This window comes from Phoca vitulina, unplaced genomic scaffold (assembly GCF_004348235.1).
Source record: "Phoca vitulina isolate PV1807 unplaced genomic scaffold, GSC_HSeal_1.0 scaffold45, whole genome shotgun sequence".
NCBI lineage: Eukaryota > Metazoa > Chordata > Mammalia > Carnivora > Phocidae > Phoca > Phoca vitulina.
In genome coordinates, this window is record NW_022589748.1 from 10,837,029 (window position 1) to 10,862,368 (window position 25,340).

Consider the following 25,340-nt stretch of genomic DNA (forward strand, 5'->3'; position numbering starts at 1 on the left):
CTACTATTGAAATCATGGGTTTGAAACGCTAGTTACGTATTCTTCTTTCTACAACCCATAAAAATAAATGCAGACAGTTCCTGACTTACGATTTTGACTTACGATTTTTCAACATTACAGTGGTGTGAAAGCGATAGCCATTCAGTAGAAGCTGTACTTCAAATTTTGAATTTTGATCTTTTCCTGGGCTGGCGATATGTGCTGTCCTCACTTGTGATGCTGGGTAGTGGCAGCCGACCACAGCTCCCAGGCAGCCCCACGACCACCAGGGTCAACAACGGACACACAACCCTTCTGCAGCCCTACAACCAGTACAATATTGAATCAATTACATGAGATACTCCACACTGTATTGTAAAATAGACTGTGTTTGCTGACTTTGCCCAACTGCAGGCAGATGTAAGTGTTCTGAGCACATTTAAGGGAAGCTAGGCTAAGCAATGATGTTCAGTAGGTTAGGTGTACTACATGCATTTTCGACTTAAGATAGTTTCAACTTACGATGGGTTTATCAGGACATAACCCTGTCATAAGTTGGGGAAGATCAGTACATACCCTTTGGAGCTCAAAGTGAACATCCATGTACGCTCTGAGACTATCCCATCACTACCACTGATGTTTGTGGCCCACGCTCAGGGAAATGCTGACATGGTGGTTAATAGCATGGGCTTTGCAGGCAGAGAAACCTGGCCTTCAGGTCCCAGCTCTGCCATTCATGAATTCATGATCTCAGGCAATTATCTTCACCTTTCTGCACCTCAGTTTACTGGTCGGTCAAATGGGGGTAACCGTAGTACCAACACATCATAAGGTGGTTGTGGAAACTACATGAGCTCTTGGGAAGGCATGGTCAGCAATCAGTAGATGTTAGCTTTGTCCATGCTATGGCTGGAATCCTGCCTTTATTTTTATACTGCATTATGCCAATGGTTCTCAAACTTGAGTGTGCCCCAGAGGGCTGGTGAAAATACAGATTTCTGGGCCCACTGCCAGGGCTGTGATTGAGGAATTGTGGGGTGGGGACCAAGAATATGCTTTCCTATCATACACCCAGATGATACTGCTGCTGCTATTCTTGGGACCACACTTTGAGAATTACTGAATTATGCTTTTCCTTTTTAAGACATTCTTTATAGGGACTTGTATCTAGGATACATAAAGAACTTTTACAACTAAAAAAAAAAAAATCTTGGGGACCCCCCCAACACTGGGCCCAACTTCATTCTTTTGCATGTAGATAATCCAGTTGTCCCAGCACCATTTGTTGCAAAGACTCCCTATAGATATGTTTTAGAAAATCAGTTGTTGAAAAAAAAAAAAAAAAAGTAGAAAATCAGTTGTTGAAAATCAGTTGACTGCAAATGTGGGGATTTATTTCTGGACTCTCAGTTCAGTTCCATTGATCTACATGTTTATTCTTATGCTAGTACAACACCGTCTTGATTCTGTGGTTTTGTACTGAGTTTTTGAAATTGGGAAGTGTGAACCCTCCAACTTTGTTCTTTTTCGATAATGTTTTATGAATTTTAGGATGAACTTGTCAATTTCTACAAAGAAGCCAGTTGCAATTTTGATAGGGATTGCGTTGAACCTGTAGACCAGTTTTGGAAGTACTGCCAACTTAACATTAACTCTTTTGATCCATGAACATGGGATGTCTTTCCTCTTATTTAGATCTTTATTCTCTTCCAAGAATGCTTTCTAGTTTCAGAGTATACATTTTGCACTTCTTTTGTTAAATTTATTTCTAATCATTTTATTCTTTTTGGTGCTTTTGTAAGTGAAATTGTTTTGGTTTTTTTGGGGGGGGTAGGGGCAGAGGGAGAAGGAGAAAGAGAATCTTAAGCTGGCTCCATGTCCAACGTGGAGCCTGCCGTGGGGTCTCGATCTGAGATCATGACCTGAGCCAAAATCAAGAGTCGGACACTTAACTGACTGAGCAGCCCAGGCATCCCAGTGGAATTGTTTTCTTAATTTCCTTTTTGGATTGGCCTTTATAAATGTATAAAAATACCAATTGCTTTTTGTCTATTGACCTTTTACCCTCCAACCTTGCCAAACTCATTATTATTTCCAATAGGTTTTTGGTAAATTCCATAGGATTTACTATATACAAGTTCTGTCCTCTGCAAACCTATCTAACCTAGATGTCTTTTATTTGACTTTTTTGCTGAATTGCCTTAGCTAGAACCTCTAGTACAACACTGAGTAGAAGTTGTGAGAGTAGACTTCCTTGTCTTGTTTCTGATTTTAGGGGAAAGGCTTTCAATCTTTCATCATTAAGTATGATGTTAGCTGTGGATTTTTTGTAGATGTCCTATATATCATATTGAGGAAGTTCCCTTCTGTTCCTAGTTTGTAATGTGTTTTTATCATGAAGATGTTTTGCATGTTGTCAAATCCTTTTTTTTTTTTTTTGCATCTATTGAGATGATCATGTGGTTTTTGTCTTTTATTTTATTGACATGGTGCCTTACATTAATTCATTTTCATATGCTAACCCAACTTTGCATTCCTAATAAATCTCACTTGGTCATGGTTTGTGTATTAAATTTTCTAGTATTTTGTTGAGGATTTTTGTGCCTCTAGAGATACTGGTCTGAAGTTTTCTCGGGTCACTTTTTGTCTGGTTTTGGTATCAGGGTAATGCTGACCTCATAGAATGAGTTGGGAAGTAGTCCCTCTTCTATTTTTTGAAAGAGTTTGTGAAGAACTGGTGTTAATTCTTTAAGTAGTTGCAGAATTATTAACCAGTGGAACCATCTGGACCTGGGCTTTTCTCTGCGGGTAGTTTTTGCTACGTGTGGTTTTTAAGCATTTGAAATGTGGCTAGTGTGCTGAGAAACTGGACTTTTAATTTCATTTAATATATGACAAGTTACAGATGACTATTGTTGACCATATTGGACAGAACAGGTCTTGGACGGTGGTTCTCAATGGGGTGGCACTGCCCCCTATGGTCATTTTGGAAGTTTGTGGGGGTTTTGAATTTCACTATGAATGAAGGCATCGCCCTTACAGGGTGAGGGCCAATTTTCTATGCCTGAGTGGCTTCTCAGTGTCCCCACCAGACATCTAACAATATGTGCCGGGAATCTAACTTCATTTTACATGTGAATTCAAGATATATCTTGCTTGCTTTTATTTTTTTTTAAAGATTTTATTTATTTGTCAGAGAGAGAGAGAGAGAGAGAAAGCACAAGCAGGGGGAGCGGCAGGCAGAGGGAGAAGCAGCTTCCTGCTGAGCAAGGAGCCCGATGTGGGACTTGATCCCAGGACCCTGAGATCATGACCTGAGCTGAAGGCAGATGCTTAACCAACTGAGCCGCCCAGGCGTCCCTCTTGCTTGCTTTTAACATACACTGAACTTTCCAGGAATTCAACTATTAGGTACATTGAAAGACGATTGTGTTTTGTTTTGTTTTGATCTTAACCAAGAGCTGTTCACTGTATTTGGAAAATCCCTTCACTGAAGGCAACACTCATAGTAAAACCTATTGTTTTTTGGCTGCCATTGTAGCTGCCTTGTTCACTGTGATTCTAAATACATGTAAAAAGGCTGAGTATATATACACATACCTCTTTCAAAATATCAAATATAAAGAAAAAAGTTCAACATTTGTTCATATTACAATTGTCTTCTCATAAATCCAAACTACGTCATTGCAAGTAGCTGCAAATCTCTATTTCTTTATATTTCCTAGGGAAATCACACCTTAGAATTTACATATTTAAGTACATGTTTGTTTTTCAAAGATTTATTTATTTATTTGAGAGAGAGCGAGAGAGAGAGAGAGAGAGAGAGAGAGAGAGCACGAACATGGGGGGAGGGGCAGAAGGGAGAGGGAAAAGCGGACTCCCCACTGAGCAGGGAGCTCGAACCCTGGACCCCGGGATCATGACCTGAGCCGAAGGCAGACACTTAACTGACTGAGCCACCCAGGCGCCCAGTACATGTTTTAAATAAAGAATATTTTCTTTTTTTTCCTTTATAAATACAGTTAGAATATAGCAGTATTTACTGAAGCTGAATATACACTTACTCTATGGTCTAGCTATCTCACCCAAGAAGATAACTATTTATGTCCACAAAAAGACTGGTATAAAAATGTTGATAAAAGCTTTACTCACAATAGCCCCAGGCTGGGCACCATCCAAATCAACAGGAGAGTTAATACATTATGGCATAGTTACATGATTAAAGAGTATTCAGCAATCATAAGAGGAGGAACTACCAGTTCGTGTAACAACATGGGTGAATCTCACAGGCTTCTGAAAGAGGCCAGACACAAAAAAGGAAATACATTATAACTCTATGTATCCGAATCTCAAGAATAGGCAAAACTAACAGATGATGGTACAAGTGAAAACAGTTAGTATGCTTTGCTGTCTGTATGTTACCTTTCCTTTCAATAGCAATCAAAACAGCAACACATGATTGAACCCAAACTGCATGAAATGCACTGAGGGAGATACTAAGATGTGTAAAGATACTATCCCTGTCTTCAAGGAGCTCGGGGGCTATTTGGGAAAATAAAACACACACAGAGTAAAAAAAAAAAAAAAAAAAAATTGTGTGTGTCGGGAGGTTATATTATCTACAAATTTCATAAAGTGTCTCAAGATATTTGTTTTAAAAATGGGGCACTGGATCACCCAGCCACCCCATCCCTCCCACCCCCCACCACTCCAGCAACCCTCAGTTTGTTTCCTGAGATTAAGAATTCCTCATATCAGTGAGGTCATATGATACATGTCTTTCTCTGATTGACTTAGTTTGCTCAGCATAACACCCTCCAGTTCCATCCACATCGTTGCAAATGGCAAGATTTCATTCCTTTTGATGGCTGCGTAATAATCACAGATCTGTACCTCTGAAACAAATAGTACAATATATGTTTAAAAAAAAAAAGAAGAAGATAGCAGGAGGAGAAGAATGAAGGGGGGGAATCGGAGGGGGAGATGAACCATGAGAGACGATGGACTCTGAAAAACAAACTGAGGGTTCTAGAGGGGAGGGGGGCGGGAGGATGGGTTAGCCTGGTGATGGGTATTAAAGAGGGCACGTTCTGCATGGAGCACTGGGTGTTATACGCAAACAATGAATCATGGAACACTACATCAAAAACTAATGATGTAATGTATGGTGATTAACATAATAATAATTAAAAAAATGGGGCACTGGATCTACCAGAACTGAGGCCTCCGTGGCTGGAGTTGAGTGAAGAAGAGAGAGCATGGTACCTAGGATTTAGTCCCAGAGAGGAGACCTAATTCCACCCTTCTCCTTCCCCCATGCTCGGTCCTCTGCCTCCTCCCAGTCCACTCCCCTCTTACAATGACAATGTATCCCGCTTTGGTCAACATTAGAAAATAAAACAGTGTATCCAGAAGAGTCTTCTGTGGCCTTTGAATTAGAGGGTCTGGTTTTGGGACCTCAGTCTGTCACTAGCTCAGTCACCACGTGCTCGTTTAGAGTTGTGGTTTTCTCATCTGTAGAATGAAATTACTAGTAGCTGCTTGGCCTGCCTACCTACAAGTTTGTCATGACTTTCAAATGCCTTTATGCATTTGGAGTTGCTGTTCGAATGCCAGCAATGACTAATACCTTTCAGCTTGCTGGTTGCATGATTACAGGCATTCAGAGAGAAGCAATTGGCCAAGGGAAATGTGATGCCCACACGCACCGTAGGCACCAGACTGATCAGAGCTCTGCCAGGGTGTGCTTCCTGCTCTGGGACCATTAAGGACCCCATCAAAATCTAGGCATTAACAAGATGCACCTATTAAAAACGCCCATGTCACGCTTGGCTCCAGTTATAAAGCCTAGTTATCCTCATAAAGGAAGACATTCTCAGGTTTTCTTTACTTTGCTGCCCTCATTCCCATCCATCCTATTCACAAGACTAAGTTGTTTTAACTCAAAAAATTGTCAGGGTCTAGCTTTGAAACAGCAAAGCTCTCAACAGTTCTGATGGCTATGAAATGATGTTTGGGTTGGAATACAGTGTAGCCGTGTGATCTTGGGCAGGTCACTTGACCTCGTAGGTGTCAACATCCTCTTCTCCAAAGGGCTGTTGTGAAGATTTAAAAGAGGCATTCATCAAGAGGAGTCTCAGGAAATGCATTTTATGGTTCGTGATATAATGGTACAATAGTCTGCCATTAAAAAGAATGAGACAGGGCGCCTGGGTGGCTCAGTTGGTTAAGCGACTGCCTTCGGCTCAGGTCATGATCCTGGAGTCCCGGGATCGAGTCCCGCATCGGGCTCCCTGCTCGGCAGGGAGTCTGCTTCTCCCTCTGACCCTCCTCCCTCTCGTGCTCTCTGTCTCTCATTCTCTCTCAAATAAATAAATAAAATCTTAAAAAAAAAAAAATAAAAAAAAATAAAAAAAATAAAAAATAAAAAGAATGAGACGGGTCCATATGCCTTATAAAAAGAGCTGCAAGATAGGTGAATAATGAAGTAAGACACAGAAAAGCACAAAAAGAATGCTATGATTTGTGTAACACAAAAGGTGGGGATATACATATATTCCGTCTACTGATACATCTCTCTGTATAAATACAGATACATAAAAAGATATAGATATAAGTGCGTATGTATAAGAATTATATCAATAAGGATCTATCAGATACCTAGCTATCTATATATTATTATTGATATAACTCATATACACACATATGCACACATGTATTTGTATCCTTTTATGTATCTTAGCTATGTATATACAGAGAAACACGTGGAACATTAACACTGTAAACCGATAATTGTGTTTGCCTCTGGGGAGAGAAGCGGAGGAACCGGGGGTCAGGGGTGGGAAACAGATTTCTTTTCTCCTGTATATTTTTCTGTAACATTTACATTTTGTAATGTACATTTAATTAATGTGATTATATTTTGTAATCATGTACATGTATTAAGAGAAAGATCGGGGCGCCTGGGTGGCTCAGTCAGTTGGGCGTCTGCCTTCGGCTCAGGTCATGGTCCCAGGGTCCTGGGATCGAGCCCCGCATTGGGCTCCCTGCTCCGTGGGGAGCCTGCTTCTCCCTCTCCCACTCCCCCTGCTTGTGTTCCTTCTCTCGCTGTGTCTCTCTCTGTCAAATAAATAAATAAAATCTAAAAAAAAAAAAAAAAAGATCGTCCATGTGGAAGGGCTTGGCACACACTAATATTTTGCCATGAAAATATTTGTGAATGTACTGTGAACCTTCTTCATTAAGACCTCCATCTACCTAGGAGGTCCTGAGTGTGTTTTAATTTTTCTTAAAAAAAAAAAAAGCTCCATCAAATGTGACATGTATCATATAAAGTTGTAACAACACTGGGTGGATTGTGGGTACATGGATGCTCACTACAATAGTCTTTATTCTTGGGCGCCTGGATGGCTCTGTCGGTTAAGGGTCCTGGAATCGAGCCCCGTGTGTCGGGCTCCTTGTTTGGTGGGGAGCCTGCTTTTCCCTCTCCCTCTGCTTGCCGCTCTCCCTGCTTGTGCTCTCTCTCTCTTGCTAGCTCTCTCTCTGTCAAATCAATCAATAAATAAAATCTTTATATAAGAAAAGAATAGTCTTTATTCTTGTCTCTATGCTTGAAATTTTTATAATAAAAAATAAAATTTAAGAAGCCCACTGGGTAGTAACTGGAGGGGGATACAAGAGTGGAACTTGGGGGTGGGGGCAATCTGGTCATGTCCTGTTTTTGTTTTTTTTTTAAAGATTTTATTCATTTATTTGAGAGAGAGAATGAGATAGAGAGAGAGAGCATGAGAGGGGGGAAGGGTCAGGGGGAGAAGCAGACTCCCCGCCGAGCAGGGAGCCCGATGCGGGACTCGATCCCGGGACTCCAGGATCATGACCTGAGCCGAAGGCAGTCGCTCAACCAACTGAGCCACCCAGGCGCCCTGGTCATTTCCTGTTTTTGATGTGAGTGCTCATTATACAGGTGTGCTTGCTTTATGGAACTCATCAAGCTGTACATTATGACCTGTCACTCGTCTGAACCTATGTTACACTTCAATAAAAAGTTCACTAAAAAAGCCACCTCCCTGTTAAATTGAAATTTTTCATAATGACTTAGTAAGGGATTGGTAAAAAATGAGTTCAATATGATTTTTTTTTTTTTGCAACTTATCAGGGTCTTGGGAATAATGGGAAGCCACCCTAAAATCAGTAGCTTTCCTTTAGCGTGAATTTACATTTCTTCATCTCCAGTGACATTGATTTTTATCTCACTCAGCCTTTTTCCCTTTACCCCGGCTCCCTTGGCAATTTCTGCACATTCCTTTTCTGTTTGGGGAGGTGAAGAGGTTGGTGTCAGAATCAAGTGGATCTGTGGGGAGAGAGGGAAGAAGGGAGGAAAGGAGGGAGAGAGAGAGGAAGGGAGACAGAGAGAAGGGGAAGGGAAAAAGAACAGGGGTGACAGGCCAAGACACGTGGAGAGGCCCTGCCACATTCTAACCCTAATGTACCAGCCACTGACTGTGCCCTGAGCTTTCCTGTCTCCAGGATTTTCACTCTGTTTTGTCTACCCAAAGTGGCCTCCTTCTTTCCCTTCAGTCTGCTAATTCCTACTTTTCTTTCAGGCGAACACTGTGCCTCCAATGCTAAACTCGAGCCCAGACATGCAGCAAATACTGAATGACTGGAACTACCTTTAAAAATGTAAAACAGTCCCTGTGCTGTTAAAACCCCTGCTGATGGTTTCTTCAACCCACCTGGATTTAAATCCACAGGCCTATAAGGACTTGCATGATCTCGTATTGTCTACTTCTATACTGCTAATGCCTGCTCACTTCACTGGTAGCACACCGGCATTCTCAGAACCTGGCCGAGTTCATTTCTGCCTCAGGGCCTTTACACTTGCTGTTTCCCTTTCCTAGAAGAAGAGTTGGGAATGCTCTTTCCCTAGAAGACCATCCGCATGGCTCCCTTCTTTCTGTCATTTGGATCTCAACTCAAACGTCACTTCTTCAGAGGGCTGCCCTTCCTATCCAAAATAATCTTCCCATCTAACCAGTTACTTTAAAATCTTTATGGTGCTTATTACTATCTGAAATTATCTGTTTACTTGTTAATTTATGCCACTACAATAGAATATGAGTTCCTTGTGAAGTCAGGGACCATTTCTGTCTTATTCACTGATGTATTCAGTGCCGAGGACACTGCTGGTTCATAATAAAACCTTGGTAAATCAGTATTTGTGGAACAATGAGTGAATACTAGCTAATTATTATATGTTTATTTTGTACAAGGCACTGCCCTAAAAGCTTCACATATACTAAGTCATTTAACTCTCATACATCCTGTGACGTAGGTGCTGTTATCGTCATTTTATAGTTGGAGAGAAAGCAGCACAGAGAGGTTAGGAAATTTGCCTAAATTCACACAAAGTGGCGGAGCCAAGATTTGAATCCAAAGTCTGATTCGAAGTTTGCTCTAAGCCTAGCTCCAAAACCTAGCAGTTCATCAGCGTTACGCGGGCGCTTTAAAAAAAAGTAAACTCCTGGCCTTGAAATTCTGACTCCGCAGGTGCTGGGTGATGCTCGGTGTCTGCAAGTAACAAAACGTTGACAGTTGGTTTTCTCCAGACTCCGCCCTGCCTGCCAAGGTTACGTCAGGCCGTCCCCGCCCCTGCGTGGCGCGAAGACCACTGGGAGTTGTAGTCGCCGGCATAGTTCGTCAGCGTCTCCCGGAAGTGACGTAGAGTTCCCATCTTCCCTCTTTTCGTCGTTGTAGCTACACGTTGTGACTGGCGAGCTCGGACGGTGTGTGTTTTTTGGGCCTTGTCCTTTGAGGGGACGCAGATCGGGGTACTAGCGGGGACGATGAGAGGTGGGGGTCGGGAGGTGGCGACCCTGGCCCCTTCTTGTCTGTGACTCCGGCTCTCCCGCAGGTCCGGCTGCGCCCGCCGCAGCCCCTCAGCGCCGTCGCCATGTCGCGGTTTTTCACCACTGGTTCGGACAGCGAGTCCGAGTCGTCTCTGTCGGGGGAGGAGCTCGTCACCAAACCCGTCGGGGGTAACTACGGCAAACAGTGAGTGGGGGGCCTGCGCCGTGGTGACTACTCGCGGAGTGCGCGGTTCAGCAGGCTCGGGAAGGCCGCGTAAGTGGGAGGGAATGGAGGTGGGGGCGACGACGAGGTTCGCAAGGATGCGGCGAGAGCGGGTTCTGAGGATTTCGAGAGTTTAAGGGACCAAAGCATTGTCGAAGGGACAACCTTCATGCTTCAGGGTGATGTGAATGTGGGAGTCCACCCGCTGGGTACAAGAGTCGGAAGAGATTTCCCACTGGCCAGGTCTGTTGCATCAGCTTCCTAATTGGCCTGCATGTCCACAGCCTCTGTACCGCTTCTCTTCCGCTCGGCATCGGACTCCGAAAGTCCTAGTTACTCTTACCACCAAAACATCTTGCTCACAAAAAAATCCAAAATGCTCAATTGGTATTTGAGAGCTGCTGGATGTGGCTCTGAAGCTCAGCTACCTGGTACTCCGGGCTGGCTCACCGTCATCTATTATTTTCATCTTTTTCTTTTTTTGTTTTTGTTTTGTTTTAAGATTTTATTTATTTATTTGACAGAGAGATAGAGAACACAAGCAGGCAGAGCAGCAGGCAGAGGGAGAGGGAGAAGCAGGCTCCCCGCTGAGCAGGGAGCCTGACATGGGGCTGGATCCCAGGATCATGGGATCATGACCTGAGCGGAAGGCAGTCGTTTAACCAACTGAGCCACCCAGGCGCCCCTGTTATTTTCCTCTTTTTGATATTCACTTAAATATCCTTCCCCTGGGGTGCCTGGGTGGCTCAGTTGGTTAAGCGTCTGCCTTCGGCTCAGGTCATGATCCCAGGGTGCTGGGATCCAGCTCCACATCGGGCTCCCTACTCATCGAGGAATCTGCTAATCCCTCTCCCTCCCCTGCTTGTGCCTGTGCTCGCTCTCTGTCAAATAAATAGATAAAATCTTAAAAACAAATAAATACTCTTCTCCTATTTCTGTAAATTAAAATTCTTTTCATTTTTTGAAACAGTGGAATGTTTCTCGAACTTCCTTCATACATGCCACTTGCACCTTTTCTATATTCCTGTGCTGCTGTTTTATAATATATATAAATGTGCACATATGCCCACCCAAATATGATTTTATATTATTGCCACAATTGGAAAACCAACATCACTTACTCCAAAATACAAAATAATTGGAAAGTGAATAAAATGAAAAGAATGGAGATTATGTTGCCATCTGAATGTTGTCTGTGGTCTGGTCTCTCCTTATTAAAGAAAAGTGCTAGTGATGGAGGTTTAAAGCCATGAGGACCTTTTCCTTGCCCTTGGCTTCTCACACCCTGGGAAACATTGCTTTCTGTGATCTAATTCAAGTACCACTTTCTTAAAGCCTTTTCCATTCATTCTAGCTGAAGTACCCTTTTTTCTTGGCTTTTTTCAGTATTTAGTTACTTGTGTTCTCATGTAATTAGTTTTCTGACCCAGTAAATAAATACCTGTGTTTATTTTTTAGAGGATGGAGATGATCATCTTTGTGCAACAGTGTTTGACTAAAGGGCATACATGAAGTAGGCTTAGCTGATTGTGTTGTGTATGATGAGGTTTTGAAGAGGAAGTATCAAGTATGATGGCCTGAGTAATTCCATTCTTTTTGCTCCTCTGAGAAGGGAAATAGAGATCACTTAAAAAGACCGGAGCAAGGAAGGGAAGTTAACGGTCTCTTGTTTTTTCAAACAGGCCATTGTTGCTGAGTGAGGATGAAGAAGATACCAAGAGAGTTGTGCGAAGTGCCAAGGACAAGAGGTGAGGCCATGGGGAGGCCAGATTATGGGGAATCCCTGTAGCAGTGGTGGGTTTTCTGGTGTTGGTGGGCATGTCCAATGTGGTTTTGGGCTCCCAACCCAGGTTCGAGGAGCTGACCAACCTCATTCGGACCATCCGTAATGCCATGAAGATTCGGGATGTCACCAAATGCCTGGAAGAGTTTGAGCTCCTGGGAAAAGCATATGGGAAGGCTAAGAGCATTGTGGACAAGGAAGGTGTCCCCCGGTTCTATATCCGCATCTTGGCTGATCTGGAGGACTATCTTAATGAGGTGTGATTTCTGTGGGTGAGGGAGGATCCAGAGGGGATTTTGGACCTGGGGCCTGCTCCTAACCCACTTCCAGGAATCCTGTCTCCTCTTGTTGTACATGTAGTACTTCCTGGAACCTGAGAAAAAGGGGGCCGAAGCAAAGAGAGGGACCTTTTTTGGCCAAGAATTTTAATCATACTTATTTTCATGTTGTTATTTGGGGTTTTTTTTTCTTTTGGTGGTGATGTACAAAGGATCTTTAAGAAAATAAGTTAACAGATACAGTTGGTAAGCAGTACAGATGGTGTACAGATAGCAGAACACATCATGTGGTGAAGCCTGGTGTTAGGAAATAATCCTAGTCTCACATCCCTGTTCTCTCTTTCTTCCCTCTGTTATCCTTTAGCTATGGGAAGATAAGGAAGGGAAGAAGAAGATGAACAAGAACAATGCCAAGGCCCTGAGCACCCTGCGCCAGAAGATTCGAAAATATAACAGAGATTTCGAGTCCCACATTACAAATTACAAGCAGGTGGGGATGCTAGAGGCCGACTTTCTCAACTGTGGGGACAGTGACCCCCTGAGTGAGACAGAAGAGCATTTGCAGATGGAAGGCGTGCCTGGAGAAGGAATCGGGACACATGTCTCCAGGGTGGAGGGGGAGGATGGTGAGGATGGGGTGATGGTTGGCAGGCATCGTTAATTATTCTCATGTCTCCCTTGGTCAAGAACCCTGAGCAGTCTGCAGACGAAGACGCTGAGAAGAATGAGGAGGATTCAGAAGGTGAGGGGGGGGCCCTCACTGAAAGGGTTACAAGTCCACAGTTGGTTCCCTTGCCATGCTTTCTCGGTTGCCCCTCCGCCTTGCTCTTCATCACTCTGACTCTCTTCTCTCTCCTTCCGCCCCGCCCCAGGCTCTTCAGATGAGGATGAGGATGAGGATGGAGTCAGTGCTGCAGCTTTCCTGAAGAAGAAATCAGAAGCTCCTTCTGGAGAGAGTCGCAAGTTCCTCAAAAAGATGGAGGTCAGAGCCAGCGCGAGACTACGAAGGGCGATTTGCCTGCTGTGGACCATTCTCGGGTTCCTGGGGAGAAGGCCCCTAGGCTTGGGAGGGGTGGGGTTTAGTGGAGTCTGGTTTGAGAACAGGCTTCGTCTTGGATTAGAGCACGGAGTGATCTGGAACCTGGAGCACTAGATTTGGGACCAACGTCCACCCCTGGGGAGCTGTGTGTCCCTAGAGCAAGTCCACGCTTCTCTCTGGGTCTTGGTGGTCCAGTCCAGCTCTTCATATGCTGATTGATGAATATCCACTCTTGTTCTGCTCCTGAAAATCCCTGGAACCTAGGTCAGCAGGGAGAGCAGGGAGACCAGTCAGTCTCCCCGTCTTTTTCCTGCTGATTCTCTTATTTCTCTAAGGATGATGATGAGGATTCGGAAGATTCAGAAGATGATGAAGACTGGGACACAGGTTCCACGTCTTCTGATTCCGACTCAGAGGAGGAAGAAGGGAAGCAGACGGTGCTGGCCTCACGATTCCTTAAAAAGTAAGAAAAGTAGTGGTGCCTCGGGCCACAGTGGGAAGCGTAGGAAGCCTGCAGTCATCTTGAAGGTGGTTGCTTCTTCTGTGGAGTGCTTTTAGGTTGTCCAGGCCAGTGGAGGGATTTCGGGCAAGTGTGTTAGGTGACTGTGGTCACAAAGCTAATGTGTCCCAAGGATGGGATTCGAAGGCCCCAGAGTCGAACATTTAACTGTGAGATGACTCACTGCACGTGGGGTGTAAGTGTCTTCCTGGCACCAGCTGGCTGTGTGGTGTTGGACAGTCTGCTTGCTTTCTCCAGTCTTCTCCAGTCCTTCTCCGTCTGTAGAATGAGGGTTACTGGCCCCCCGGCTCTGAGGAGAGCTGAGAGTGATTTCTAGGGCAGCAGCTCAGCCCAGGACCGCTGGCAGCGTGGCTACCCTCGTCACTCTCCCTGGGAACTTTGTAGTGTGTTAGCCAGTAGGCGGCAGCAAGCCTTCATGAGCTTTCCCGGGGCAGTGTGGGAGCCGGGGAGGGGTCTGACTTGGACTCCAGTTCCAACCCTTAGTCCTTTAGCAGCTGTCAGCTTTGCTAAGTTACTTAACCCTCATCATAGGCTTCCGAGTCTTCCTCTGAAGTCAAGGTGATGCCCCTGTGTGCCCCGCGGGCCTCCAGTATCAGGCCCAGTGATAACAGTGCTGCTGCTTATGGGAGCAGTTGCTGTTGGGGGGTTGCTCTCTTGCTTTCAAAAATTGGGGTTGTGTTCTTCAGGAGGTAGTGAGTTCCCTGGCACTAGAGAGGACTAAACACAGGTGTTTTGTTGAAAAGCCTTTTTCATTCTGTGCTCCACTTGACTGGTCAAGCCCAGGAAGCATGTGTATCTGATGTATATTTATTTATAACGCTTCTTTTTTTTTTTTTTGAAGGTTTTATTTGTTTATTTGACAGAGAGACACAGTGAGAGAGGGAACACAAGCAGGGGGAGTGGGAGAGGGAGAAGCAGGCTTCCCGCGGAGCAGGGAGCCCGATGTGGGGCTCGATCCCAGGACTCTGGGACCATGACCTGAGCCGAAGGCAGACACTTAATGACTGAGCCACCCAGGCACTCCTATTTATAACGCTTCTGACGCCATATGTGTGTGTGTTTTTTTTTTCTCATGCCTGCCGGTTCTCCAACTCTCTGGACACCAACATGATGTTCAACTCGCAGTTCAGTTCTGAAACAACCCAGAGTTACCGCAGACCCCACAGGTTAAGGGCTCAGTCCTACAAGACTGCCCGCACCTCAGAAGCCAGTGGCAAGTCCCAGGTTTGGCCCCTGTACTTCTGACCAACCAGCTATAAATTCAGAGTTTCCACAGCTCCCTCCTCAGTTTCAGTAATTTGCTAGAACAACCGATAGAACTTGGGAAAGCACTTTACTTGCAATTAGCCATTTATTTAAAAGGGCTTTAAAGGGTACAACTCAGCAACAGCCAAATGGAAGAGATGCACAGGACAGGGTATGGGAGAACAGGCACAGAGCTTCCATTCCCTTTCTGGGTGCACCACACTCCCAGCACCTCAGTGTGTTTACCAACCAGGAAGTTTCCAAACTTCGTCATTTAGGGATGTTTATGGAGTTTTATTACATAGGTATGACTAAGTCATTGCTCATTGACAATTAGTTTAATCTCCAGCCCTTACTCCCCTCCTAGTGGTTGTGGTGAGGCTGAAAGTTCCACACCTCTATAATCATACCATGGTCTTTCTGGCAACCAGTCCCCTCCCTTTCCCTGGGCAACCACTGATTTGCTTTCTATCGCTAGATAAGTTTGCCTTTTCTAGAATTTCATGTAAGTGGAATCACACAGTAGGTTACTTGATTGGGAGGGATTTGACTTTTTTTACTAAGTAATTAAGATTAATCCTATCTTAATTACTTTCTTTCTCACTCACTTTTTTCTCCTTAAGCCATTTCTAGATTGTATTCTTTTTTTCTCCTCTTAATTTGTTTCCCTCTACTGGTTTCGGAGTTACATGCTATCCTTTTAGAGATTATCCTTGATTTATATTTTTAGCCTGTGTGAAATTTTATTTTGTATACTTAATCAAAAAAAAAAAAAATCTAGGGGTGGCTGGGTGGCTCAGTCGTTAGGCGTCTGCCTTCGGCTCAAGTCATGATCCCAGGGTCCTGGGATCGAGCCCCGCATCGGGCTCCCTCCTTGGTAGGAAGCCTGCTTCTCCCTCTCCCACTCCCCCTGCTTGTGTTCCCTCTCTCGCTGTGTCTCTCTCTGTCAAATAAATGAATAAAATCTTAAAGAAAATCTAAAATTAGGTTGGGTTAAAATTCCAGTTGACAGAAGTTGAGTTAACCATGGGATCCTCAAAGGTCTTTGACTTGAGTTTGATTTTATGTCAACGAATAATTCAGAGACACTATATTTTACTTGTGTCACAAGACCAATTTTTAAGGGTGATTTCCAACCAAAACGAAAGCAAGATTTACATAAGGAAAAAGAACAAGGGGAGAGAAACCACAGATGGTATGGGAACAGTGAATTTTGATTGCACGTTTTTTTCTCATTAGCTATCTAAGCCAACCAGCATTGGTGTTAGTTGTTAATGGGTTTTCTAGAAGCATGACCGTCTGTTTCCATGTCTGCCAGGATCCTTTTTCAGTGTCTCCATATTAAATCAGTCTATACCCTTTTCCTCATCAGATTTTCTCAGCTTTTATTTTTTGGTTCAAACAAGCACATAAAGGAATGGGTTTAATCTCAAGAGCTTCCATCTCTTTTTGGTGTGCAGTAAGGCTGTCTAGCAACATTAAGGCCTCTGGACATTAGGTAGTAGGTTTGGGCAGAAAATACGAGGCCGGTCACAAATATTATAAGAAATATCAGAGTCTCTGTTCTATTTAATTTTTTAATCAGGATAAGCCCATCTATGGGAATGCTTTAAAGAATCAGTTTAGTGAACTTTTAAATCACATGGATTTTTTTCTCTTTTTTCAAGTGGCTTTTTTCTTTAGCACCCAAGCCTAGGGGAGGAGCAAAGGGAGAGGGAGAAGCAGACTCCCTGCTGAGCAGGGAGCCTGATGCGGGGCTCGATCACAGGATTCCAGGATCATGACCCTGAGCCAAAGGCAGTCGCTTAACTGACTGAGCCACCCAGGAGCCCCTCAAGTAGCTTTTTTCTTAATTGATATATTTTTCCAAAGTATCCAAGTGCAGTAAGATGTTATTCATTGAACATCTTTATTATAGTTTTGTCTGACTTTATTACAGTTTTTATTTAAATAAAATTATTTTATTTTAATTAATTCTTAGCTAAGGAAGTTATTAATGTGTGTTTGGGGCTAAAATGTTGATTTAACTTGCTATATGGACATTAGAGGTAATTTACAGATCACACGTTAATGTTTCCAAATTCGTAGTTGGGTAGGAATTCTTAAGTACAAACTGATGAAATCTACTGTCTTGGATTCCTTCTGATAAATTACTACGTTAGACTCTTAATCAAATGTGAGTGTTGGTTCACCACCTTGGGTGTTCTGAGGGTGAAATCTGAAGCTGGCCCCTGTACATGGAGGGCAGGGAGAGACCAAAGAAAGAGGCAGATGTCTCTCCAGGTGGGCAGGTGGCGGGTTTCATAAGCAAGGGAACTGACAGGCGAGACTTGTCTTGGAAGGCGGCAAGGCTGGTACATCTTTGCACCCACCCACAAGAATCATACAAGTTTATATAGAGGCCTTAACAGGGTAGTGTCACATGTACAGTCCAGATGGTGTTAACACGTTACTCACAAGGCTGCATTCTTGAAACGGCCCCCAGAATGGGAATGGTGGGCAGAACGTATATCGCAAGGATGGAGAGAGGGTAAGAGGTCTCCCGTTGCCCATGGCCCGCTCAAGGGTCAGCCGGCAGTTACGTCCTCTCGATGCCTTTCAACAGTGAACAATCATGATTTTTTTAAAACTTAATTAATATTTAACTTTGATACAGTGAGTAATCAAGATTTTTTTGAAACTTCGTTAATATTTAACTGTTGATAAGGTTGGCAGTGGAGAAAAAAGGCAAAAAAGATGAACTCGAGTAAAAGAAGGAAGACACATAATAAAACGTAAGTCTGTTGTCTCCATTATGAACCTTGATTAGAAGGTGTATTGGAGCAAGTTAGCTACGTCTGGTGGCAGGATTGGCCTGTGGAATTTCACAGAGATGCTGCCTACTTCTAAGAGTTACTGGCTTCTGAAGGCCTTTGTGTGTGTGTGTGTGTGTGTGAGAGAGAGAGAGAGAGAGCGAGAACCTCAGGATGAATCTGGTGGGACTGGATGTCCAAACTGTTAGGATCCTAAGCAAGAGTGTCTAGGGGCTCTAGATCAGTAGTTGTTGTTAAGAGGGTGTGGAATAATCCTTCTTCAGCGTAGTTTTAGGGCTAACTTCTGTTGGTGTCTCTTAATATCTTTTGTCTCTTGGCTACGTATTTAAATAGAAGTATATTTGGTGATGTCCTGTTGGGGAAGTGGCTTCCATCAATTCGATGTATAACTGAGAGCATAAACATTAGTTTTCTAATTTCTAACTAGATGTGAATACACCAAGGTATAATCTATCATAGGGGAGAGGTCAAGCCAAATTTTAGTCTTCCAATTAGAATTTCATAGGGTGAGAGTGGCACCTGGCTGTCTCAATCGGTGGAGCATGGAACTCTTTTTTTTTTTTTTTTTTTTAAGATTTTATTTATTTATTTGACAGAGAGACAGCGAGAGAGGGAACACAAGCAGGGGGAGTGGGAAAGGGAGAAGCAGGCTTCCCACCGAGCAGGGAGCCAGATGTGGGGCTCGATCCCAGGGCCCTGAGATCATGACCTGAGCCGAAGGCAGTCGCTTAACCAACTGAGCCACCCAGGCACCCTGGAGCATGGAACTCTTGATTTCGGGGTTGTGAGTTCGAGCCCCATGTTGGGTGTAGAGATTACTTCAAAATGAAATCTTTAGGGGCGTCTGGGTGGCTCAGTTGTTAAGCATCTGCCTTCGGCTCAGGTCATGATCCCAGGGTTCTGGGATCGAGCCCCGCATCGGTCTCCCTGCTCCGCAGGAAGCCTGCTTCTCCCTCTCCCACTCCCCCTGCTTGTGTTCCCTCTCTCGCTGCATCTCTTTCTGTCAAATAAAATCTTAAAAAAAAAAAAAAATGAGATCTTTAAAAAAAAAAAAGGAATTTCATAGGTTGAGAGTTCATTGTGTTTTTGAAGTAAGAATCCCAATATCCTTAGGGCTAGGAGTAAAATTTTAGGCCTGGAAAGATTAAGTTCTTTTGAAATTTAAGCAGCGTTGATTTTAAAAATAGCATTAGGTTTTTTGATCTTTTCAGAGCTTTAGGGATATGACCAAGAGGTTTCAGTTTAGTTAAACATACTTAGTGTGTTTGCAAAGGATTTTACCTATAAAGTGAGCTTTTGAGTGTTGCTGTAGTACAGGGAGAAAACCCGCAAGCTGTCGAGTTCTGGCATACATCATTTGGCAAGCGGAAAAGTGATCCAGCTGGCAAATTTATAAATTATTACTAAAACATATTCAGACCTTTTAAGCAGTTAAAATGAAATTTATTTGTAGATATTTAAATGGCAATTGATGAGAATTATAATTTGAGTATCTGTTGAGTCTGGAAAGATTTGTTCATCAGTATCTATGTAAAGTTTGAGATAATTTGTTTCTGTTGTTGAGTTTGTATTTCATTATATAGTATTAAAGTTTGGAGATGGTTTCAGACACCAAGTGGCCTGAGACCACTTTGGGATTGCCAGTGATCTTTTTGCTTTTGTAGGGGAATTTTGTTGTCTTGAACAATTGTTTTTTATTTTTATTTTTATTTATTTATTTTTTTAAGATTTTTATTTATTAGAGAGAGTACAAGCAGGGGAAGTGGCAGGCAGAGGGAGAGGGAGAAGCAGGCTCCCCACTGAGCAGGGACCCCGACGCGGGACTCAATCCCAGGACCCTGGGATCATGACCTTAGCCGAAGGCAGATGCTTAACCGACTGAGCCACCCAGGGGCCCCGAACAATTGTTGGTTTTTTTTTTTTTAAGATTTTTTTTATTTATTTGACAGAGACACAGCAAGAGAGGGAACACAAGCAGGGGGAGTGGGAGAGGGAGAAGCAGGCCTCCCACCGAACAGGGAGCCCGATGTGGGGCTCGATCCCAGGACCCTGGGACCATGACCTGAGCCGAAGGCAGACGCTTAACGACTGAGCCACCCAGGCGCCCCCAAACAATTGTTTTTTAAATTCAGAATTTAGTTTAATTCTCATAAGCGTGGAGCAGTCTGGGAACAGCATATTTTTTTACGCTAATTTCAAACTGATAGTTGGTGGCTGGTGAAAAGATTAGATAGAGCAACTAGTATTAAAGAGCAACTGTGAGAACAACTGTGTCTCTTACGGATATAGTTTCCTCTGGAAAACGTGGGAGGTTAGCTGTGGGGCAACATGGCAGGCTGTTTCTGTGTTCACGGTGGCTGGGTTGGCCCCTCTACCATATTAGGCCAGGCCCCGTTTTTCCCTTCAGAAGGTTTTCTTAGTGGGTGTGATATGGTGACAGGCCTTGGTTAGTAGTCTGGCAGATTCACATGCTTGATAGTCCTTGCTTTGGTTATGGTTATGGTTAACTTTAGTTCACTCTCGTAGAATATAATTTGAACCCAGGGCTTGATGGAGAAAAAGAGAAGTTCGTGGGAAGAAGAAGCCTTAGAGGTGGAGTGGGGACTGGTCTTTCATGTTCTCCCATGTCTCCTGGCAGGGCCCCCACCACAGAGGAGGACAAGAAGGCAGCTGAGAAGAAACGGGAGGACAAAGCCAAGAAGAAGCACGATAGGAAATCTAAGCGCCTGGATGAGGAGGAGGAAGACAACGAAGGCGGGGAGTGGGAAAGGGTCCGGGGTGGAGTGCCCCTCGTTAAGGTGAGGGCTTTAGTGTTTCGTGTTTTTTTGGTTTTTGGGTTTTTTGTTTTTGTTTTTTTTAAGGTTTATTTATTTATTTGAGAGAGCATGTGCACATGCTTGAGTGGGGAAAGGGGCACAGGGAGAGAATCTTCAAGCAGACTCCTTGCTGAGCATGGAGCCCAGTGCGGGGCTCAATTCCATGACCCATGAGATCATGACCTGAGCCAAAACCAAGAGCCACACGTTTAAATGACTGAGCCACCCAGGTGCCCTGGGCTTTAGTATTAAAATGAATTGGGAAACCATTTGGGAGAGCATATAGGTGCCCCCCTGGTTGGCTTGGGAGAAAAGTTAGGGTAAGAATGGGTTTATATCAGCTTGCACATGATAGGACATGTGTTGCCCAGGAGAAGCCAAAAATGTTTGCCAAGGGAACCGAGATCACCCACGCTGTTGTCATCAAGAAACTGAATGAGATCCTACAGGCACGAGGCAAGAAGGGAACAGATCGGTAAGATTCATGGGCCTGGACTGTGAGATTACAGGGTGAATGCTCTCTTTCTCTAAAACATGGATGGAGGTTGGTGGGGAAATAGCACTGTTTGGAAAGATCCGTGTGTGGCTATAGTTAAAGGACTGGTATACTTGGAACATACTAGTCAAAAATTTTCTGCTCTTTACTCTCCCTTTGATCTTAAACCAGTCACTTAAACTTTGGGGATTATTTTCTCGTCTGCAGAATGGGAATACTCACGTTCTTTAATTATTTGGTAACTGAAGAGGATGGCAGATTGTTAGCATTATTGCTGCTTCTGTTTGGAATTTATAGAGAAGCAAGTACGCAGGTGGTGAGGATAGGAGGGTAATGGGAATGACACTGCCTTGCTTGCCTGAAGAGGGCACACTGTGACAGGATGAGGTTTTTTGATTTGTCTCTGTTACCTCACCCCCTTCTGTTCCCCTCCAGGGCAGCCCAGATTGAACTGCTGCAGCTGCTAGTTCAGATTGCATCTGAAAACAACCTGGGGGAGGGTGTTATAGTCAAGATCAAGTTCAATATCATTGCCTCTCTTTATGACTACAACCCGAACCTGGCCACGTACATGAAGGTGAGAGCAATGAAGAGGAGCATCCTAGAGCTGAACTAGTGGTTTGGTCGGGGGGTGGGGGGGGCGGGTTGCCTAATGTCTTAAAACTTGAGGACAGTGGGAGCAGTCTTGGTAGTTGAAGGCCCCATGGATTCCTGGTGAAGGGGCTCTTGGGAGGCCTCTGCTTCTTCCACCTTCACGCCTCTCACTGCCATCTGTTCTCTTGACAGCCTGAGATGTGGCAGAAGTGCCTGGACTGCATCAATGAGCTGATGGACATCCTGTTTGCAAACCCCAACATCTTTGTTGGAGAGAACATTCTGGAGGAGAGTGAGAACCTGCACAATGTTGACCAGGTAAAGAGCGAAATTGGAGGTGTGTGTTGTTTGCTTGTGAAGGCTCAGTGGAGACAGAAGGGTCAAAGCCTGGCACTGAGATCTGGGCTAATTTGTTTGCTCTTCCTTTGCCTTCTTGTCCAGCCACTTCGTGTCCGTGGCTGTATCCTAACCCTGGTGGAACGAATGGATGAAGAATTTACCAAAATAATGCAAAATACTGATCCTCACTCTCAAGGTAAGCTTGGGCAAGCATGGGCATCAGTGAGAGGGAAGGTGCAGGGAATAAAACTAAGGGTTTTATTAAGAAAGTGTCTGGGGAGTGAGCCCTTCCCTTACCCCAGAATTCACACAGAGGGCCTGGGAAGATGCTAGGCCCCACTGCTATAGCTTCAGATTCAATAGGTCGGGGTGGGGGGTGTCCTCCAAATTTTGCGTTTCTTACATATTGCCAGGTGATACTGCTATCTAGGGACTATACTTTGAGAATCATTGGGGTCTGGCGTCAGTCCACTTTCTTGTTTGGCTTGGATCAGAGGCATTTGGGTTGGGGAAAGTGCAAGACATTTACTCAGTGAAATATGAATGCCCACATGTGCCCACTGAGTCAGGGGTGTAGTGATGAACGAGGCAGCCAGAGGCCTTTCATGCTCATGGAGCTTACATTTCAGTGCTGGAGAAAGGCATTTCAATGAGTTAATAAAACGCAATTGTAGAAATTTAAATAGGGACAGGGACCTGTGTTAGTGAGAGAGAGGGTGGCCGCCGTAGATAATGGTTGAAGAAAGCATCTTAAGGCGTAAGGTGGGGGCCGTTTAAGGTAAGATCCAAATGAGGAGGAGGAGTTAATCGGGAGGAAGCAGCAGAAGAGCACACCCAGAGGAACAGAAGTGTGAGTGTGCGGGGAGGGGATGGTGTTTTCAGGGCACAGTGAGGAGACTGCTGATGGGTGCAAAAAAAACCTAGAGGTAGCTGGATTGATGGGGGACAGATAACAGGGAAAGCCTGGCGCCCGGCTGAGCGGAGGGGGGCTCTCCCTGCCAGAGTACGTGGAGCACCTGAAGGACGAGGCGCAGGTGTGTGCAATCATCGAGCGTGTGCAGCGCTACCTGGAGGAGAAGGGCACCACCGAGGAGATCTGTCGCGTCTACTTGAGGCGCATCCTCCACACCTACTACAAGTTTGATTACAAGGCCCACCAGCGGCAGCTCACCCCCCCTGAGGGCTCCTCGAAGGTGAGTCTTCGCAGCCACGTCGCGGGGGAGAGGGAGGTGTCTGTCTGGATGTAACGGCAAATCCGTTCCCTGGGAATTCTCTGAGGCGGAGCAGGGAGGGCCGGGCACGAGGCTGGACAGAGTCTCACCTTTGGTTGCTGAAGCCTGAGCCGTCTCTGCCGGATCTTCTCCTAACGACATCCTGCCCCACCCTCCCCAGTCTGAGCAAGACCAGGCAGAGAACGAGGGTGAGGACTCGGCTGTGCTGATGGAGAGGCTGTGCAAGTACATCTACGCCAAGGACCGCACAGACCGCATCCGCACGTGCGCCATCCTCTGCCACATCTACCACCATGCCCTGCACTCCCGCTGGTACCAGGCGCGGGACCTCATGCTCATGAGCCACCTGCAAGACAACATTCAGCACGCAGACCCGCCAGTACAGGTAGGATGGGAAGGAGGCGCTCTGGCCCCTGTCCTTGGGGCAGGATGGCTCAACCACGTTAGCTACCTATCTGGCTGGTCCTTCCCACATGCTGACATTCTCTGATCCTCCTGCCCATTCCCATGTTGTGGCCTGTTCTGACAGCACTAGAGGCCTCTGGGATGGAGATTTGGGTTCAGCTAACGCTTACGATCCCTATTATGTGTCTAGTTGAGAGCATTAGGAGATCTCTTATTTTAAAAAGTGAGAAAAACCTTAAGTCCTTAAACTAAGGAAAGACAGGACCCAGATGCAGTGTGGTGTGTTGGGACAGGACAGTGGGACCGCTGACTGCGTGTGGCAGTGCCGTGGGGGACATTGACATACAGGAGCATTGCAGCTGTGTTTAAGCGCAGGTCCTGTAAATGTGTTTAAAACAATGAAGCAATCTTGAAGTGTAGAACAGTGCACATTGTGAACCTGCAAACCTGAGGCGAACCCATGTGATGGTGGTTTTTAAATAGCATTCCCATTTGTCCTTTCTTATTCCAGTGCGTGGATTTATCTCAAGCTCTTGATCTGTGTTCCTCTTGATAGACTCCTGGTCTGTTTCCAGTGTGGGGCTATCATAAAGAAGCTATCAGGAACATTTTTAAGCCTTTGTGTGGCTGTACATTTTCTCTTGGGTAAATAGTTAAGAGTAGAATTTGCTGTATCAAAGTGTAGATGTGTGTCCAGTTTCATAAGAAACCCAAAAGTGGTTACACCACTTTACACTCCTACCAGAATGTGTGCGTATTATACTCCTTGTTGATATATGGCACTGTTTATCTTTTTAATTTAAACCATGTTGGTGGTTGTTTAATGGTGTCTCGTTATGGTGTTGGTTCCTAGTTCCCTGGTAACCCCTGAAGTTGACCACTTTTCATTGGGTACCAGGCCTTTGTCAAACGAATGTTTTCCAGATATTTTCTTCCTGTGTGTGTTCTACCTATTCATTTTTAATAGCATGTCTTGTGGTGTAGTCTAACAGTTTTTTCTTTTATGCTTATTATTTTTGGGGTCCTGTATAAAGAAACCTTCACGATTAACAAAGATACTTTTTTTTTTTTAACCTCTTTTTTTTTTTTTTTGAAAGTTCTTAAAGGTTTTAGCTTTCACATTTAGATGGTATGAAGTCAGGGTCAAAGACATTCTTTCCCCATCATACTGTTTTGGTGCCTTTGTGGAAAACCGCATGAAAAAGCCCATATGGCCTCATAATTGTAAGTGTGTTTTTGTTCTATTTCATTCATTCATCTCTGCCTGTAAATAAGTTTTAAAGTCAGGTAGTATGAGTCTTTCCATTTTGGTCTTTTTTAAGAACACTTTGGATATTCTGTAATCTTTGCATTTCCACATAAATTTTGGAATTCTATTGTCAATTTGTACAAAAATGCCTCCTGGAATTCTGTGGAATCTATAAATCAATTTTGAGAAAATTGACATCTTAATAACAACATTGAACCTTTCAGTCTTACACCTTATCTCTTTGTGTAATTTCTGTCTGCGGCGTTTTATGATTTTCCCTGTAGAAGTACTGCACGTCTCTTAAGAAATTACTCCTGAAGTGGCTCCTGGGTGGCTCAGTTGGTTAAGCTTCTGACTCTTGATTCCGGCTCAGGTCATGATCTCCGGGTCGAGAGATCGAGCCCTGCACTGGGTTCCATGCTGGGCATGAAGCCTGCTTAAAATTCTGTCTCCCTCTCCCACTAATCCCCTCTCCCCCTCC

The 25,340-nt window shown here is 44.5% G+C and overlaps 1 protein-coding gene across 1 annotated transcript in view; it reads left to right on the forward strand.

The window, feature by feature from the left end:
• The first annotated feature begins 9,683 nt into the window (after positions 1 to 9,683).
• LOC116648674 (eukaryotic translation initiation factor 3 subunit C) overlaps positions 9,684 to 25,340 on the forward strand; it is a 21,165-nt gene continuing 5,508 nt past the window's right edge. The window contains exons 1-15 of the mRNA XM_032430806.1: positions 9,684 to 9,764; positions 9,893 to 10,032; positions 11,733 to 11,798; positions 11,901 to 12,090; positions 12,476 to 12,601; positions 12,799 to 12,853; positions 12,984 to 13,093; positions 13,486 to 13,613; positions 20,367 to 20,526; positions 20,916 to 21,019; positions 21,476 to 21,617; positions 21,827 to 21,952; positions 22,076 to 22,169; positions 22,976 to 23,166; positions 23,366 to 23,590. Of these exons, the coding sequence (XP_032286697.1) occupies positions 9,932 to 10,032; positions 11,733 to 11,798; positions 11,901 to 12,090; positions 12,476 to 12,601; positions 12,799 to 12,853; positions 12,984 to 13,093; positions 13,486 to 13,613; positions 20,367 to 20,526; positions 20,916 to 21,019; positions 21,476 to 21,617; positions 21,827 to 21,952; positions 22,076 to 22,169; positions 22,976 to 23,166; positions 23,366 to 23,590 (1,818 nt within the window). The 5' untranslated portion in view covers positions 9,684 to 9,764; positions 9,893 to 9,931. The remainder of the gene's footprint in view (positions 9,765 to 9,892; positions 10,033 to 11,732; positions 11,799 to 11,900; positions 12,091 to 12,475; positions 12,602 to 12,798; positions 12,854 to 12,983; positions 13,094 to 13,485; positions 13,614 to 20,366; positions 20,527 to 20,915; positions 21,020 to 21,475; positions 21,618 to 21,826; positions 21,953 to 22,075; positions 22,170 to 22,975; positions 23,167 to 23,365; positions 23,591 to 25,340) is intronic.